The following is a 16312-nucleotide window of genomic DNA, read 5'->3' on the forward strand; positions in this document are numbered from 1 at the left end:
TTTAGTTGCATTATTTTCATTTTTAATGTTTATGTGTTATTAGTCTGCCCATGTACCTATCCTTATATTAGTCTGAGATCTAGAATTAAATCTATGAAATTTTCCATTCCTCTCTTCATTGGATGAAACTCATCCACTATAGATTCCTCAATATGGGCTCATGGATGTAATATTTTCTGAGTTCATGCGAGTTGATAACTGTTTTTCAGTATACTTGATGTTCAGAGGACAGTTTTGCTGGATATAAAATACTTATCTCACATTTTGTTTCCTTGATTTTCTTGAAAATGCTCTAATCTTGTCTTGGCTTTTTTATTGTACTTGAGAAGTATGGTGCTAGCCTAACTTTCTTACCCTTAAAAGTCATTTAGTCTTTTATTTGGAGTCTCTGAGGATTTTCTATTCTCTGTCTTTAATGTCAAATAGTTTTACTAGGCTATATATTGCAATTGGTTATTCTGTTCCAATTTTTTCAGGCATAGGGTGTACCCTTTAATATGTAGATTTGAATTTTCTCTTATTCCAGAAAGGTCTCTTGGATTATTGTTTTAAGTGTTCTGTTCCACATTTTTGTTTGTTCTATAAGCCCCTTCAATTATACATATGTTGGCATATCTTTACCTGTGTTCCATTTTACTCCATTTCATTTGATAACTTTCCCATGGAAATGAGATATTAGCCTCAGAAAGAAGAGAATGATTGGTCATTTGCACCTAAATTTGAAATCATCTTAATTATATTGCCTATCTAGTTGTATGAAGTACATTTTTGGTCTGTTGTGTTTGTCTTTGGAGCTTCAATCAATGGTTGTCATTTGATGGGAAAATAAACATCTTTAAAAATTAAATCTATCTAAATATAATAAAACTTCTGGAAATTAGGCAAGATTTGAAGCTGGATATTGCTTGCTCTGTAATTTATTTTTCTTTGATTTTGTTGTCACTTTTATTCCACTCCAGAAAAGGCAATCCAGGATAGAAAGAAAGCCCTCGAGGAAGAGAAGAGGCAGGATAACACTCAGAAGAGGAAGCACCAGGATTTTCTGGATGTTGTCCTTTCTGTCCAGGTAAATCTTTCAAATTTCTGAGCCTGCTCAGGTATCTACTTAATTGTGTGAATAGGTGGATGAGTGGGGAGGAGAAGGGCCACAAGCAAAATTGATCACCTAAATCTAACTCTACTTTGGAATTGATGGACTGGCTCCATACAGTTTGAGATAAAGATAGAATTCTGCAGCTTTGTTACTCGGTGGAGCCAGATAACACTGAATTTTCTCCTGATTTGACAGGATTTGGATTATCATAAAGACACATGGTAGTTCAGGGAGGCACAGGAGAATGGGTCACAGGGAAAGCTGGTAAAATGCTGAGGAGGAGGTGCTGGAAAACCTGGATAATTTGGGCAGGATGAGTGGAAGAACTCTTTGCAAGGCTTGCTTTCCTTATGCAATGTTATTCTCCTTCATGCTCTGGACAAAGTGTGGCTCTTAGTATATATTTGTTGAACTGAATTAAAATTGAAACTCTCATTTGAAACTCTAATGTTTTTTCTAAAACCGTTATTTTGATCAGGGCTCCAAACATCTATAAACTGACGTTGCATAAAAATATCTCCCTTGTACTTTCTAGGCTGAAAATCGTGACAGCTTCTCAGACACTGACCTGCGGTCCGAGGTGAACACATTCTTGTTGGCAGGGCAGGACACCATGCCAGGGGGCATTTCCTGGCTCCTCTACCACCTGGCTCTGAACCCTGAGCATCAGGAGAGATGCCGGGAGGAGATCAGGAGCATCCTGGGAGATGGGTCTTCCATTACCTGGTAAGATCTGCATCCCTAAACATTTCATCCTAGTTCTCCTCCCGGGACTTTGCTTTATTCTTCCCTCTTGTACCTGGGTAACCATAGTACATCAAGACGTGTGTATGTGGAAGCAGAAGAGGCAGGCTACCATTCTGCTCTTTTTCTAGAAGGCCCCAAACTTATCTTTTGCAAAAGAAGTTCACTCATCTGTAAGTTGTCTATTTCATTGTTTTTCTAATCAGTGATGTGTAAAATGTCCTATTTATTTCTTTCCTCCAGGCTCTCATGCATTGGAAATGGGGACTTGATCCCTAGACTTGCATTTAGAGTTTGAATGGTTGGGCTCAAGTGGGCTCCTCTTCTGAGGGACCTGAGTGGGCATCTGCATCATTTAAGCCTCACTGTGGACATTCTCTCCCATCCCCTCGTTCACTTGTTTGGATTGGCTTTGGACTTTGAATGTAGTACTAAATGATATACATTGTAGTTGAGTTTAGCAAATATGGATTGAGGACATTTTGAGTACTGAGGCACTAAAAAAAATATACCAGATTTGGTGTGGGTCCTGCCCTCAACAAGCTCATGCTCTAGGATAGGAGCCAGGCCCCATGCAGATAACTGCAGTATAACATGGTGAGGATGATGAGAGAGATATGTGCTGGCTCCACAGAGTCTTAGAAGACAGGCACCTAAGCTGGCGTGGGGGGCTCAAGGAGACTCCCTGGGAGAGCTGCCATTAACTGCCTCTTACAGGATTGGTGGGAGTTAGCCAGGTGGAAAACTTCAACTCCTTTGCTAGACTTTGAGCATATCTTGCTGTTAATGAAGCCCAGATTAAAGATTTGCCTCTCAGACATGCTGTTTGCAGAGAAATCATGTGTCCCTGATGTAAACCGCACTCTGCACCTCAGGTCGATATTTCACATATCATCGTTTTGCTGGTGAGAGGGGCAGAAAGACAGAAGTGCTAAGGTACTTCTAAGGCAACCAGTCCCATGACTAGTGGGAAAGCACCATATTTCTAATGCAAAGATCAGCTCGGTTAGAACATTTATAAAGGAAAATTTAAATTTATAGGTATAGTAGAGATCTCACTTTCTATGAGGAAATAATAGACATTTCCTAATCCATATAGCACAAAACGCAGTGTTGATTAGTCATTTTGTATTCATTCATTGAGTTTGGAAACACTGTTTATCACCTCCCAATATTAATTAGATACTTTAACCTTGATTAGGATGAGTCTATATATAACTCAAATATTGACCTTTCTCATTCTTGTTTGGCCTCTGTGAAATGTGAAAGGAATAAAGATATCTTTGCCAGGTGAGAAAGCAAATTCCAATCTGTTAACTACCATTTATTTTAATGAGAGAAATGGCAACAATATTACAGAGAATAAAATATATTTTTATGCTATAATATGGCCTTATAGTTATGTTTAATGAAATTTGTACATAGCATTCTGAGAATTTGTAATTCTTTTACACAGATAATAAAAACACAATGCAAAGAGCAATTTCTATAAAAGCTGGAAAGTTGTTCCACGTCTCCGTTTGGCTCCTTGTTAGCCCGTTTCTGCTTTTGGTTCAAATTCCTGTCTTCTTTTTGCACCACGGCTGAGATGGAGAACATTGTTTTTCTTAAATATGCAAAGTGCCAGGCTAAGCAGAATTATTCTTTTTATTCTGTGCTTGAGGAGGAAAGAGTTCAAAATTAAAATTTCACATTAACTTATGGACAAAGTCTACATTCACAGTGAGTAATCAGAAAAGCAAATAGAAATAGAATAAAGCAAATAGACTGAATACATGCAGTCATTTTATTGAACCAACCTGACCAGCTAGGAAGCAAATAGAAAACTTTATTCTTCTCCTGCTGGCACTTCACACTTGCTGTGGGGAACAAGTTCTTTTCATCTCCGGGGTGTAATCTTGAGTGAATCTCATAGAGTTGCCATCCATTGAAATCACAAGAGCAGCCTCATTTCAGTAATTAGGCCGTCTGGTCCAGTGTCTTAATGTAAACTTCAAGTTCTCGTCCACTTGGAGCGTCTCCCTCCACCCAGCTCGGTACATCTTTGGGTCTAGAAGCCAGGGGTGGGTAACGGGTTGTGGTTGGCTTCTTACTGACCAGCTTGTGCCCTGCCCAGTAGCTGCTGTTTCTGACCCTTCTAGAAAGGGTCCATGAGGGAGAGAGGATAAGGAGAAAGGAGCTGGTACTGTCATGATCTTGCCCTCTGAGCTTGGTGGGTAGGCAGTGCTTCCTTTTACTCTCGATGAGAGTGTCCACGGTTTTCCTGGAGATTCCCTCATTGGGACTTTGCCATGGTGATTCATGGGGCAAGAGAATTCTTGTCCTAGGTCAGAGTTCCTTTCAAGCTGGTCCCGGAGCGCTCGCTCCTGTGGGTTCATTGGCCCACAGGACACACTGGGGCATTCCTGCCTTGTCCTGCAACTTTCCCCTGCTTCTCTGTCTGTTCTGATTCACAGCATTTCCTATCTGTATTATGTTCCCCAATCTTCAGGGAGCACATGTCAGATCATCGTGACCCGTCTGAAGCCCCCCTTTACTTAACACGGGAGGAAGTACCCTCTTCAATTCTTCATGGCACTTGGCATTACAATAATTCTTTTTTATTTTATTTTTCATTTTATTTTATTTTTATTTTTATTTTTATTGGATGTACATCATATTTCGAATTCTGTGTACATTATATCCTGTTCACCACCCAAACACTAATTATAGTCCATCCCCTCACATGTGAGCCTAATCACCCCTTTTGCCCTCCCCCCACTCCCCTTCCCCAATGGTAACCACCAGTCCAATCTCCAATGCTATGTGTTTTTTTTGTCATTGTTTTTATCTTTTACTTATGATTGAGATCATATGGTATTTGACTTTCTCCCTCTGACTTATTTCACTCAGCATAATACCCTCAAGGTCCATCCATGTTGTCACAAATGGCCGGATTTCATCATTTCTTATGGCTGAGTAGTAGTCCATCGTGTATAAATACCACATCTTCTTTATCCATTCGTCCCATCATGGGCACCTAGGTTGCTTCCATGTCTTGGCTGTTGTGTATAATGCTGCAATGAACATAGGGGTGCAAGTATCTTTATGCCTTTGTGTTTTCAAGTTCTTTGGATAAATACCCAGCAGTGGAATAGCTCAATCATATGGTAGATCTATCCTTAATTTTCTGAGGATACTCCATACTGCTTTCCATAGTGGCTATACCAGTTTGCACTGCCACCAGCAGTGAACAAGGGTTCCCTTCTCTCCACACCCTCTCCAACATTTGTTGTTTCCTGTTTTGTTAATTATAGCCATTCTGACCGGAGTGAGGTGATACCACATTGTAGTTTTGGTTTGCATTTCCCTGATAGCTAATGATGTTGGGCATCTTTCATATGCCTGTTGGCCGTCTGTATATCTTCTTTGGAGAAATCTCTGTTCAGATCTTTTGCCCATTTTCTAATTGGATTGTTGTTTTTTTTGTTGTTGAGCTGTATTAGTTCTTTTCTATATTTTGGATATTAACCCCTTATCTGTTAGATGGTTTGCAAATATCTTCTCCCAATTGTTAGGTTGTCTTTTCGTTTTGTTGATGGTTTTCTTTGCTGTGCAGAAGCTTTTAGTTTGATGTAGTCCCATTTGTTCATTTTTTCCTTTGTTTCCCTTGCCCGGTCAGACATGGGACTTGAAAATATGCTGCTCAAACCAATGTCATAGAGTGTACTGCCTATGTTTTCTTCTAGAAGTCTCATGGTTTCGGGTCTTACATTCAAGTCTTTAAACCATTTTGAATTGACTTTTGTGCGTGGTGTAAGGGAATGGTCTACTTTCATTCTTTTGCATGTGGCTGTCCAGTTTTCCCAGCACTGTTTATTGAAGAGGCTCTCCTTTCTCCATCATATGCTCTTGGCTCCCTTGTTGAATATTAGCTGTCCATAAATGTGTGGGTTTACTTCTGGGCTCTCAATTCTGTTCCATTGATCTATGTGCCTGTTTTTGTGCCAGTACCATGCTGTTTTGGTTACTATGGCTTTGTAGTATAATTTGAAATCAAGGACTGTGATACCTCCAGCTTTGTTCTTTTTTCTCAGGAATCCTTTGGCTATTCGGGGTCTTTTGTTGTTCCATATAAATTTTAGGATTCTTTGTTCTATTTCTGTAAAAAATGTTGTTGGAACTTTGATAGGGATTACGTTGAATCTATAGATTCCTTTAGGAAGTATGGACATTTTAACGATGTTAATTCTTCCAATCCAAGAGCACGGAATATCTTTCCATTTCTTTGTGCCTTCTTCGATTTCTTTCAACAATGTTTTATAGTTTTCGGTGTACAGATCTTTTACCTCTTTGGTTAGGTTTATTCCTAGGTATTTTATTCTTTTTGTTGCAATTGTAAATGGGGTTGTATTCTTAATTTCTCTTTCTGCTACTTGGTTGTTAGTGCATGGAAATGCAACCGATTTTTGTGCATTGATTTTGTATCCCGTGACTTGACTGTGTTCCTTTATTATTTCTAAAAGTTTTTTAGTGGACTCTTTAGGGTTTTCTAGATACAAAATCATGTCATCTGCAAAGAGTGACAGTTTCACTTCTTCTTTTCCAATGTGGATCCCTTTTATTTCTTTTTCTTGCCTGATTGCTCTGGCTAGGACTTCCAATACTATGTTAAATAAGAGTGGTGACAGTGGGCATCCTTGTCTGGTTCCTGTTCTTAGAGGGATAGCTTTCAGTTTTTCTCCATTGAGAATGATATTTGCCATGGGTTTGTCATATATGGCCTTTATCATGTTGAGGTATTTTCCTTCTATACCCATTTTATTTAGAGTTTTTATCATAAATGGATGCTGTATCTTGTCAAATGCTTTCTCTGCGTCTATTGAGATGATCATGTGATTTTTATTCTTGATTTTGTTAATGTGGTGTATCACGTTGATAGATTTGCGGATGTTGAACCATCCCTGCATCCCTGGAATGAAACCCACTTGATTGTGAGGTATGATCTTTTTAACATATTGTGTTATTCGATTTGCTAGTATTTTGTTGAGGATTTTTGCATCGATGTTCATCAGTGATATCGGCCTGTAATTTTCTTTTTTTGTGTTGTCCTTGTCTGGTTTTGGTATCAGGATAATGTTTGCTTTGTAGAAGGAGTTAGGAAGCCTCCTCCCCTCTTCAATTTTTTGGAAGAGTTTGAGAAGGATAGGTATTAAGTCTTCTTTGAATGTTTGGTAAATTCAGCAGGGAATCCATCTGGTCCTGGACTTTTATTTTTTGGGAGGTTTTTGATTGCTGTTTCGATCTCCTTACTGGTGATCGGTCTATTCAAATTTTCTACATCTTCTTGGTCCAGTTTTGGAAGGTTGTATGTTTCTAAGAATTTATCCGTTTCTTCTAGATTATCCAATTTGTTGGCGTATAGCTTTTCATAGTATTCTCTTATTATGCAATAATTCTTTTTAGAGGATTTTTTCCCTCTCAAAACTCTTAAGCCTCCTTTCTTCAATCCTTATACATTCTCAATTTATATGATGAGCTAAGGATGGCAAAACTGGTTTTCAGAAATCTGCTTAGCAAATACTTTACCATTAGTTTAGCAGCCTCACTTTATAATAAGAATATTTGGCACCCGTTGGTTCCTCTTCCTCTGGGACCTCACCCAATCTGGAGGCAGAAAGTGTGCCATTTTGATGTTCTGTTACATAAACCAATTGGCAAAATAGCTTTAACCTGAGGATGATGTTTACCAGGAACAAACAAAATACTATCAGTATTTGCAAACTGCATATGGAGTCTGAATTCTCCTTCCTCCTCCCTCCCTTGTCCTCACAGGGACCAGCTGGATGAGATGTCATACACCACAATGTGCATCAAGGAGTCACTCCGATTGGCCCCTCCAGTCCCATCCATTTCCAGAGAACTCAGCAAGCCCATTACCTTCCCAGATGGACTCTCCTTGCCTGCAGGTCTCTGCATTCTTTTCCTAAGCACTTCCTAGAGACCATGGGATCCTGGAGACCACAGTCACAAAGACTAGCAGGTTTCTCAACCCTTGGAGGGGTCAAAAGACAATCCTAAGGACAGCTGGCTTAGGGTTGGACATCTATTAAGAGCTCAGTGGGTAATGCTTTGATCAGGTAGGTTTCAGAGATTTCCCTGAAGGCACATAGCATTTGCAGCAAAGCTCTGCCCAGAACCTGTGTCACCAGAATCCAAGCCCAGGGTTTCTTCCGTTATGGAACATTGTTTCTCAGTTAATTCTTGTTTGGTTGAGTTTGAGACCCAGGGGAGACTTCATGGGGGATGAGCACCATTGTCTTTGTCTAGAAGACCCAAGGAGGGTCTTTGGCTTCATCATAATAGTATCACCCTTATAAGTGTGCAGCTCCTAATAGTTTACAGACAGCCTTCAAACAAATTCTCTCAATTTTTCCCCTTTGAACATGATCTTAGCAGACATTGTACAGTGCTTGGCAGTTTACAAAGCACTTTCAAATAGTTTCACTGTAGCCAAAACCCACTGGGGACCCCAACGTGCAGATGAGCAGAGCTGGAACTCACATAGTGGTCCTGTGCCCAGAGCCCTGTGCTCATCAGAAGAACACAGCTTTCTGAGCAGGGCGAGTGGGAGGCAGAGGGATCACATGAGACAGCCTTCACACATCTGGGTTGGTGTTCTGTTCACTCTTGCCATTGGAAACAAGCCGACAGAATGGCTTGTAGCAAACACCAACAGCCTGTCACTTACTGTGACTTTGTTGACAGATCCAGAATTAACTTACCAGAGTTATTTATGGTAACCAAATAATCCTCAAATTCTCTCTCCTCTGGTCTTTTTTTTTTTTTTTAATATCCCAATTACATGGATATTTGCAAAAATTCCCCAGCTTCCATTCATAAACAACACCAACAGAAACTTGTCATTGGATCTGCACGATGAAATTATGATTCTCTTCTTATGCACCCAAACTGTCTCCAGTGGGTGTTTTATAGTCCATTAATAGATATATAAGTAATATCTAGAGGTAGCAGAAAACATAAGTCTGGGTTATCATTTTTTGACATGATACCGATAGGTCCTTAAGCTAGAATCATGTATGAAATAGATCACTGCTCTGAATACTGAGGTGCACGAAGCCTCATGTTCCCATGGGTCCTTCACTGTTGGCATCAGCTACAGCACACAGGGCTGTGCCAGGAGCCTCCTCTTTCCCTTCAAGAAGAAAAGTCTTACTAAAGAGCCGTATAACCGCAGCCCCAGCTTTTTCCTTCTCCTGCAATCTCTTTATTGCCTTTCTTTCTCAGGAATAACTGTGGTTCTCAGTATTTGGGGTCTTCACCATAACCCTGCCATCTGGGAAAAACCAAAGGTATGACTGTCTTATGGGTAAACTTGCTGTGCAAGTCATTTTTTGTTAGCTGTGCACAGAAGTGGCCAATGACACAAAGCAAACAAAAATAAACATAAAAACCAAAAGTGTAGAACTTTTCCACCAAAGGAAAACTCTCCTCTTCCTCTATTCCTACTTTATCTTTGCTTTGAATGAACAGATTGCCATAAGGCCAGACGAGCTGCTCTAAATTGCTGCAGTCTGTAAATGAGTCATTTACTCAATGAGCTTACCAAGCACTTACCTAGATATCAGCAAGAGTGTCGACTCTTAATAGTAATTCAGGCAAGACAAACTCCCTTTGCTGGATGTAACAATCAGGATTCTGGCAGAAATGATGGCACGCTCAAGCTGGGCAATGGGACACAGGAGAGAGGCTGCTACTGGGAAGGGCCATGAGACAAGAGTGTGGCTTCAGTAGAGCATGCAGCCAGCCTGAGGCAGCCTGGTAGGGAGGGGACCAGGGAATCAACAAACCAACTGTTCTCTCCTCCCTCCCTTTAGATCACTTATAAACGTCTTTTATTGGCCAAACCCAACAGGAGGCCATGTGAGTCAGCTTCTTAGAGCCCAGAGCAGGATGGGAAATGGAGGAGAGAGGATCTGGAGAGGCTAAAAGAAGATGTGTGTAGCATACCTGAGTGCCTTGATTCAGTGTTCTTGAAATTAAACACTCACAACATGTATAGACACTTCTTTTTACATAAGCTGCTGAGGTTTAAGATCTATTACATGTAGTCGGAAGTTGGACCACGTGTCTCAGTAACAACTGATCACGTAATCACTTTGGCTTGACGTCTAAGTGAGTGCCCTCTTACCTCCAACGTGAACATAACTCCACTGGCCATAGTATTTCTGCTTTCCCCCTACGTAGTCTGGGTAGGAGACTAGTCCATTGGGAGGCCAGACAAGCTCTGCCGGTCTAGAGTTGCTCTGTCCAGTGTGGTAGCCATTAGCCACACGTGGCTATTGAGCACTTGAAAAGTGGCTAGTCAGAACTGAGATGAGCTGGAAATGTAAACTACACACTGGATTTTGAAGACGTAGTGCAAAAAGTTTGAAATATTTCCTTAATAATTATTTATATTGAGTACATATTGAATGATGATATTTTCTGTTAAAGGAGTAAATTCTATTATTAAAATTAATTTCACCTTTTTAAAATGTGGCTACCAGAACATTTGAAATGACATATATGGCTCACAGTATATTTCTGTTCATCAGTGCTAAGTAACAGCTTAAGAAACTTGTTAATGGTGTTCTGGATATGGTGGTGGGTTGCCCTCTCCTTTCAGGTCTTTGACCCGTTGAGGTTCTCCCAGGAGAATTCTGATCAGAGACACTCCCACTCCTTCTTACCATTCTCGGCTGGACCAAGGTGAGGACAATTTGAAATTGTTGAAAAAGCACAAAAATGTTTACTCGAGAACAGCTTTCTCCCTTTAGCCCCTCAGCTCTATAAATTCTTTCACGGAACCCCATCTTCTCACCTGACCAGGAGGTAGACCTTGGTGCCTATGTGAGCCCCTGAAAGGTCCAGTTAGTTTCACAAACGACAACACCCTTCTCTATCACACGCTATACAGCCATGCCTCAGAAAGCCATCCCAGGATGCAAGCTATTGCTCATAGGCTCAATGCAGTCCACCCCTAATGCAGGAGAAATACTTTTCTTTTAAATTTCAACTTTATTGAAGTATAATTGACATATAAAATGATAAGATATTGAAAGTGTGCATCGTGATGATTTGATGTACATATATGTTATCAAAGGATTCTTCTCCATCTAGTTAAGTAACACATCCTTCAACTCACCTATTTATCTTTCTGTGTGTGTGTGTGAGAACATTTAAGTTCTACTTTCTTAGCAAATTTCAACTATACAATGCAGTGTTGTCAACTATAGTCATGATGTTTTCCATTAGATCCTCACAGGAGACACAAGGAGACACAATCTATGAACAAATCCAAGGGCCACCTTGTTTAGGGAAGGTGTCGTGTTAGAGCCTCCCAGCTCACATTCATGCAGGGAACAATAGTCCAAAGTCCAGAAGTTTCCATGGCATTTACTGTGAAACTGTTGCTTTACTGTTAACATCAGAATTGTTGTTCTAGTATCTCATTAAAGAGTCGGGAGAAACAGCGTTTCCTCACCTATCTCTTTCTTTCCCTCGCTGTGTGCAGGAACTGCGTCGGGCAGCATTTTGCCATGGCTGAGTTAAAGGTGGCCATTGCTTTGATTCTGCTCCGCTTCAAGGTGACTCCAGACCCCACCAGGCCTCTTGTCTTCTTGTCCCAGGTTATCCTCAAACCCAAGAATGGGGTCCACTTGCATCTGAAGAAACTCTCCTAATGTTAGAGCCCAGGGTACAATGATGCATGTATTTTGTCTTAAAGTTAAATTACAGCTAATGGTCCAAGAAAATGGAGAGGAATCAAAGTGTGGTGGGAGGGCTAGGGGGTGGGATGGGGTCTCTGTGGAGCTGCACGTTCTCCAAAAACATTTCCAACAGAAATAAGTTTCTGTATGACTTTGGGAGGTTTTTAGATCTTTTCTGTTTTATTCTGGCTACTATTAATGCTAGATTTCAAGAATTTTGCTAGGAGACTTCCATATATTTTCTGTTGTTTTTAAAAATAGTTTTAAAAATTACACAAAAGGTGAATGTATCTTTACTGTAAGATATTTCCAACACTAGTAAAGTATATAGAGTAAACAGTAAAAATCCCCACTTGACGTAGCCCACACCTCCCTGCCCTGACCAATTCTACAGCTTTTCCTAAAGCAGAATAGTTTGGCGTGCGTTCTTTCAAACTTTTCCCTGTACATTCATATGTGCATATGTCTGTCTGTATTCTTATAGATGGGCTCGTATCTACGTTGTTCTTGCTTTTATCACTTAATAAAAATACACCTCATTCCTAATCATGGCTTCATGATATTCTATAAGATGGATGTAGTATAATTTAACTATTTTCCTATTAGTGGATATTTAAGTTATTTGTAGTTTTAAAAACATGCCTATTGGCTATTTGTGTTTCTTTGTTTTGTTCTCTGTGATTTGTACATTATCTATGTTTATTTTTCTATGGAGATGTTTGTCTTTTTCTTATTGATATCCTTGAGTTATTTATATATTGTGGATAGTAATCCTTGCTTGTAACTTTTCTTTGTAATTTTTTCCCATTTATTCCTTTTTTAAAAATGCATTTATGGAGGCTGTTACCATATGGAAATAACTTCTAAATTTTCATGAAGTCAGATATGTAAACTTTTCTTTATGGTTTCTGGGTTTTGATTCTTGGATAAGAAAGCCTTCATGTGGAATATTATCAATCTATTCTACAGATTTTCCTGGTGCTAACAACTCTTGTGAAGCACGAATGGGAATTTCTTTCTTTCTTTTTTTTTTAAGCATTGGCACCTAAGCTAACATCTGTTGCCAATCTTTTTTTTTTTCTCCCCAAAGCCCCCCAGTACATAGTTGTATATTCTACTTGTGAGTGTCTCTGGTTATGCAGGGAATTTCTTAATGATTTCCAGATTCATCTCTCATTTGATGTTTAAGTGCTACTCCCTGTCAGATACTGTGACAAGCACTAGGGATTCAGTGGATCAACAGACATGGCCCTTGCCCTCATGGGGCTTGTGTTCTAAAGTGGAAGATGGATGAGAAACAGATAATTCCACGTTGTCCTAAGAGCCATGAAGGAAATGAGTGGGCTGAGCTGGAGTGTAGTCCAGGGGAACTTACTTTAAATTGGGTTGACTGGAAAATCGTCTTCAAGAAGCTGACATATAAGTTGAGACCTGAAAGATGGTGCTGGGAGCTCCCCCTGCTTTTTCTCATGTGCCTCCTAGAGGAAAATTGTGGCCCATAGCTGGACATTTTAAACCACCCTGAAACAAACAGTGGAAGTCTGTTGTCTCTGCCAAGTGAAAGCAAAGTGATGTTGACTATCTGGATGGGTAGGAAATGAGCAGAAAGCACAGGTCCGATCACTAACAGCCTACTGCAACAAAAAGATCTCCCAATGGAGAAGCTAACACAAGACAACAACGTCTTTCTCTGTCACATGAAGGTCTTGAGCAGGAAGGTGGTGCAGAGCTGGTCGGGTGGGTTGCTCTGCAAGGTCATCAGGCATCCAGGTGTTCTAGCTTGTTCTCCTCCTTCAACACGTGGCTTTCAACTAAAGATCTAAGATAGCTGCTAGCTCCTGCCACCACATCTGCCTTCGGGCCAGTGGGAGGAGATAAAAGGGAGTGGGAAGGCACGCACCTTTCCTTTTGAGATATTAGCTGGAAGTTGTACACGTCACTTGTGCTCGCAGCTCTGCCAAAAACTAGTCACAAAACCTAGTCCCACCTTCTTTAGCTGAACGGGAGGCTGCGGGAGGTGGTCTTTAGCTGGCAACTGCGGGCTGAGCTAGAAGTTCTGTTTGTCCAAGAGCAGAATCCTGGTTGCGTTACTGGCTGTTGCCTGCGTGGAACATGGCCAGCTTCCAGGCCTCCTGATCCTGCCCTGCTCTGCCCACATTCCACAGCCCGAGCCGTCTCCCTCCACTTTGCCCATACCCAGGCCTTGGCACCAGCCGGGCAGTGATGTTTACTCTGAAGCACTTCTATCTCATGGGATAAGCTGTCCAGAAGACAAAGGCCAAGAGTCCACGTACCAGAGCCCACCTTCATGGGAAACATGCCCTCCTGCCTGGCTTCCTCCAGAGGGGAACAGAGTCCTCTTTGCCTGAGGCCACACTGCCAACTGGTCTAACTGCGCCCCAGGGGGAGCCAATCAGGAAAAGTGCTGAGTCGTCATCCCTGCTGGGAGAGGGAAGGACAAAGAGGAAAGAAGAGAAGGAAGGAGAGAAGGGGAGGGAGAGAGACAAGGAGATAGGTCATTTAGGAATGTCATGAAGTTTTCCCTGATGTGCCAAACACATCCCTTCCCTCTATGGGTTTTGAAGCAATTGTGAAATACCCATATCTCTTTTCTTGGTATCTGGGAAACTGGGTTTTTATGTAGGGGTTCCCAAGCTTCATGATTCCCCAAGACCAGGTGGTTAGAGTTTCCCATTGACTCAGGACCCATTGCACCAATCAGTGCAATAAAATGGGATTAGCACCTACATTTAGCATCAGCATGTAATCCCTCCCCTTGCCCCAGCTTCTGATCACTGACACCCCAGCAACCCCCATCCACACAGAGTCTTATGACCAGGAGTCACATAGCCATACTTCTTAGCTTGGGCTCCCCCAAAATGCAGAGCTTGAGGAAGAGGCTCATTAGCAGGTAGTTGACCCAGAAAACAGGAGGAGTGTGGTGCCTGGGAAGGGTGAACAGGAAGGAGGCAAAGTCGATCTAAGGTGTGTCATTGAGCTGGTTACCACTAGAGGCAACCAGGCTCAGTCATGCTTGGGGACCTTTGGAGGAACTGTGTAAAGTGCACCTCAGAACTGCTTGCCCGGGGCGTGGGGAGGAGAATGTTTATTATTTACTAGCTCCTGTTGTTCCCTGGTCAAAGGTTGCCTCAGGGGTGTCAGCTCTCTGGTCCTACCAGGTGTGTATGCCTATGCTGGAATGTCTAGGCAGCCTCCTACAGCTATCCTGCTGGCAGCAGCAGGGAAGCCCTGGGGCAGAGCACAAGAGGTGTGAAGTGAGGGGAGGTGCCAACAGGCTACAAGTGGGTGCAACTGGCTACTGCAGAAATGGTCAGAGCAAAAAGGTGGGCAGAGAGGATGTGAGACGGGGCATAAAAGCTGCCAGAGCAGCCGTGCACAGTTTGCACACAGGAGAGCACAGAGCACTGCCATGATCTCAGGATCCTCAGCACAGCTCTATGAACCCCTAGATGCCATCTGATTCACTGACATGGGGCAGCTGAGGCACTGAGAGCAGAGGGTGTCATCTGAGGTCACCCAGTGAGCCAGAGACAGACTTGAAACCAGAACCTGCATTTCCTGGCTCCCACCCAATGGTCTTCATTTGACAGGGCTTATATGCAACTAATCTTCCCAGGCGCAGGGTCACCTGGCGGGCAGGGGAATGCCTGAGTTCTGGACTCAGGCTCCTGGCAACACAGGGAGAAGTCTTTCTTTTGGCAGAACCATGTTAGAATGTGAGCTCCTGTCTGTCTTATCATTTTATTTCAGTCCCAACAGACTTTCTGGCCTGTGGTAGGTGCTCAGTACACATGTGTTGATGCACGAATGAGTCCGTTTGGTGACTGATAGGGGAAAAGTGGCACCACTCCTGGCTCCTCCTCTTGCATGCAGATGAGGGCAGTCCTCTTCTTTGGTGTTGACCTGCACAGCACTGACAGGCCTTCCTTCCCTTCCTGTAACTCAGGTCTGCTGGGTTTTGCCTGTTCTCTTCCCTCACCTCCCTTTCTCCTCCCGTTTGCCAAGATTGTAGTGTTCTTCCCAGGGACACATCTCTTACTCATTTTCTTCAGAGTGACACACAGCTCACAGTTTTTCCTGGAACCTGAAGGATCCCACTATTCCAGGTGGTGCCCTTGGAAGAGCAGGGATTCTGAGACATGCCCTCCCCCATCATGCTGCATCCTTAGTTAGCTGTCCTCGTGGCAAAGCCATCCTTGGGTGGATCAGAGCACCTTGGAAGGAGGCCCCTACCGTCTCCAGAGCCTCCACTCAGCACAAAGCCTGCAGAATGACCAACTCCTGCCCAGCCCAGCCACTTCACATCCCTCACTGCCCTCCTGCCCTCCCATCTACACCATCCACACCTCCCTCTCCTGTATTTCACACTTTCAGGAGCAAGATACTCAGCCAAAGCGGGTTGGGATTGCTCATGGGCTAGTACAGCCTAGGTGGAAGGAGCTGGGCAGACCACAAAGATCGGGAAGTTCCACATGCGGGGGTCGGGGGAAGCCATCTCCCCCGCCTCCCCTCACCCATTTTGGGCACTGATCCCTCACCTGTGCACCAAGTTTACCATGTGCACAGAGCATTGCCTGCTCTCCAGATGCCCCCCATCCCATGAAGAAGGTCGTGTGAGCAGGAGACACTGGAGTGGACAAGCCCAGAGGACAGGGAGGCATTGAGGGCATCAGACATTTCTAAAGCTGCCCAGGAGATCCCA

The 16312-nt window shown here is 42.5% G+C and overlaps 1 protein-coding gene across 1 annotated transcript in view; it reads left to right on the forward strand.

The window, feature by feature from the left end:
* The window catches only part of LOC106833866 (cytochrome P450 4X1-like), a 46966-nt gene extending 34328 nt beyond the window's left edge, over positions 1-12638 (forward strand). The window contains exons 7-12 of the mRNA XM_014845236.3: positions 960-1066; positions 1629-1819; positions 7652-7785; positions 9125-9189; positions 10506-10588; positions 11394-12638. Coding sequence (XP_014700722.1) covers positions 960-1066; positions 1629-1819; positions 7652-7785; positions 9125-9189; positions 10506-10588; positions 11394-11562 — 749 coding nt within the window. The 3' untranslated portion in view covers positions 11563-12638. The remainder of the gene's footprint in view (positions 1-959; positions 1067-1628; positions 1820-7651; positions 7786-9124; positions 9190-10505; positions 10589-11393) is intronic.
* Positions 12639-16312: the final 3674 nt, after the last annotated feature.

This window comes from Equus asinus, chromosome 5 (assembly GCF_041296235.1).
Source record: "Equus asinus isolate D_3611 breed Donkey chromosome 5, EquAss-T2T_v2, whole genome shotgun sequence".
Taxonomy (NCBI): Eukaryota; Metazoa; Chordata; class Mammalia; order Perissodactyla; family Equidae; genus Equus; species Equus asinus.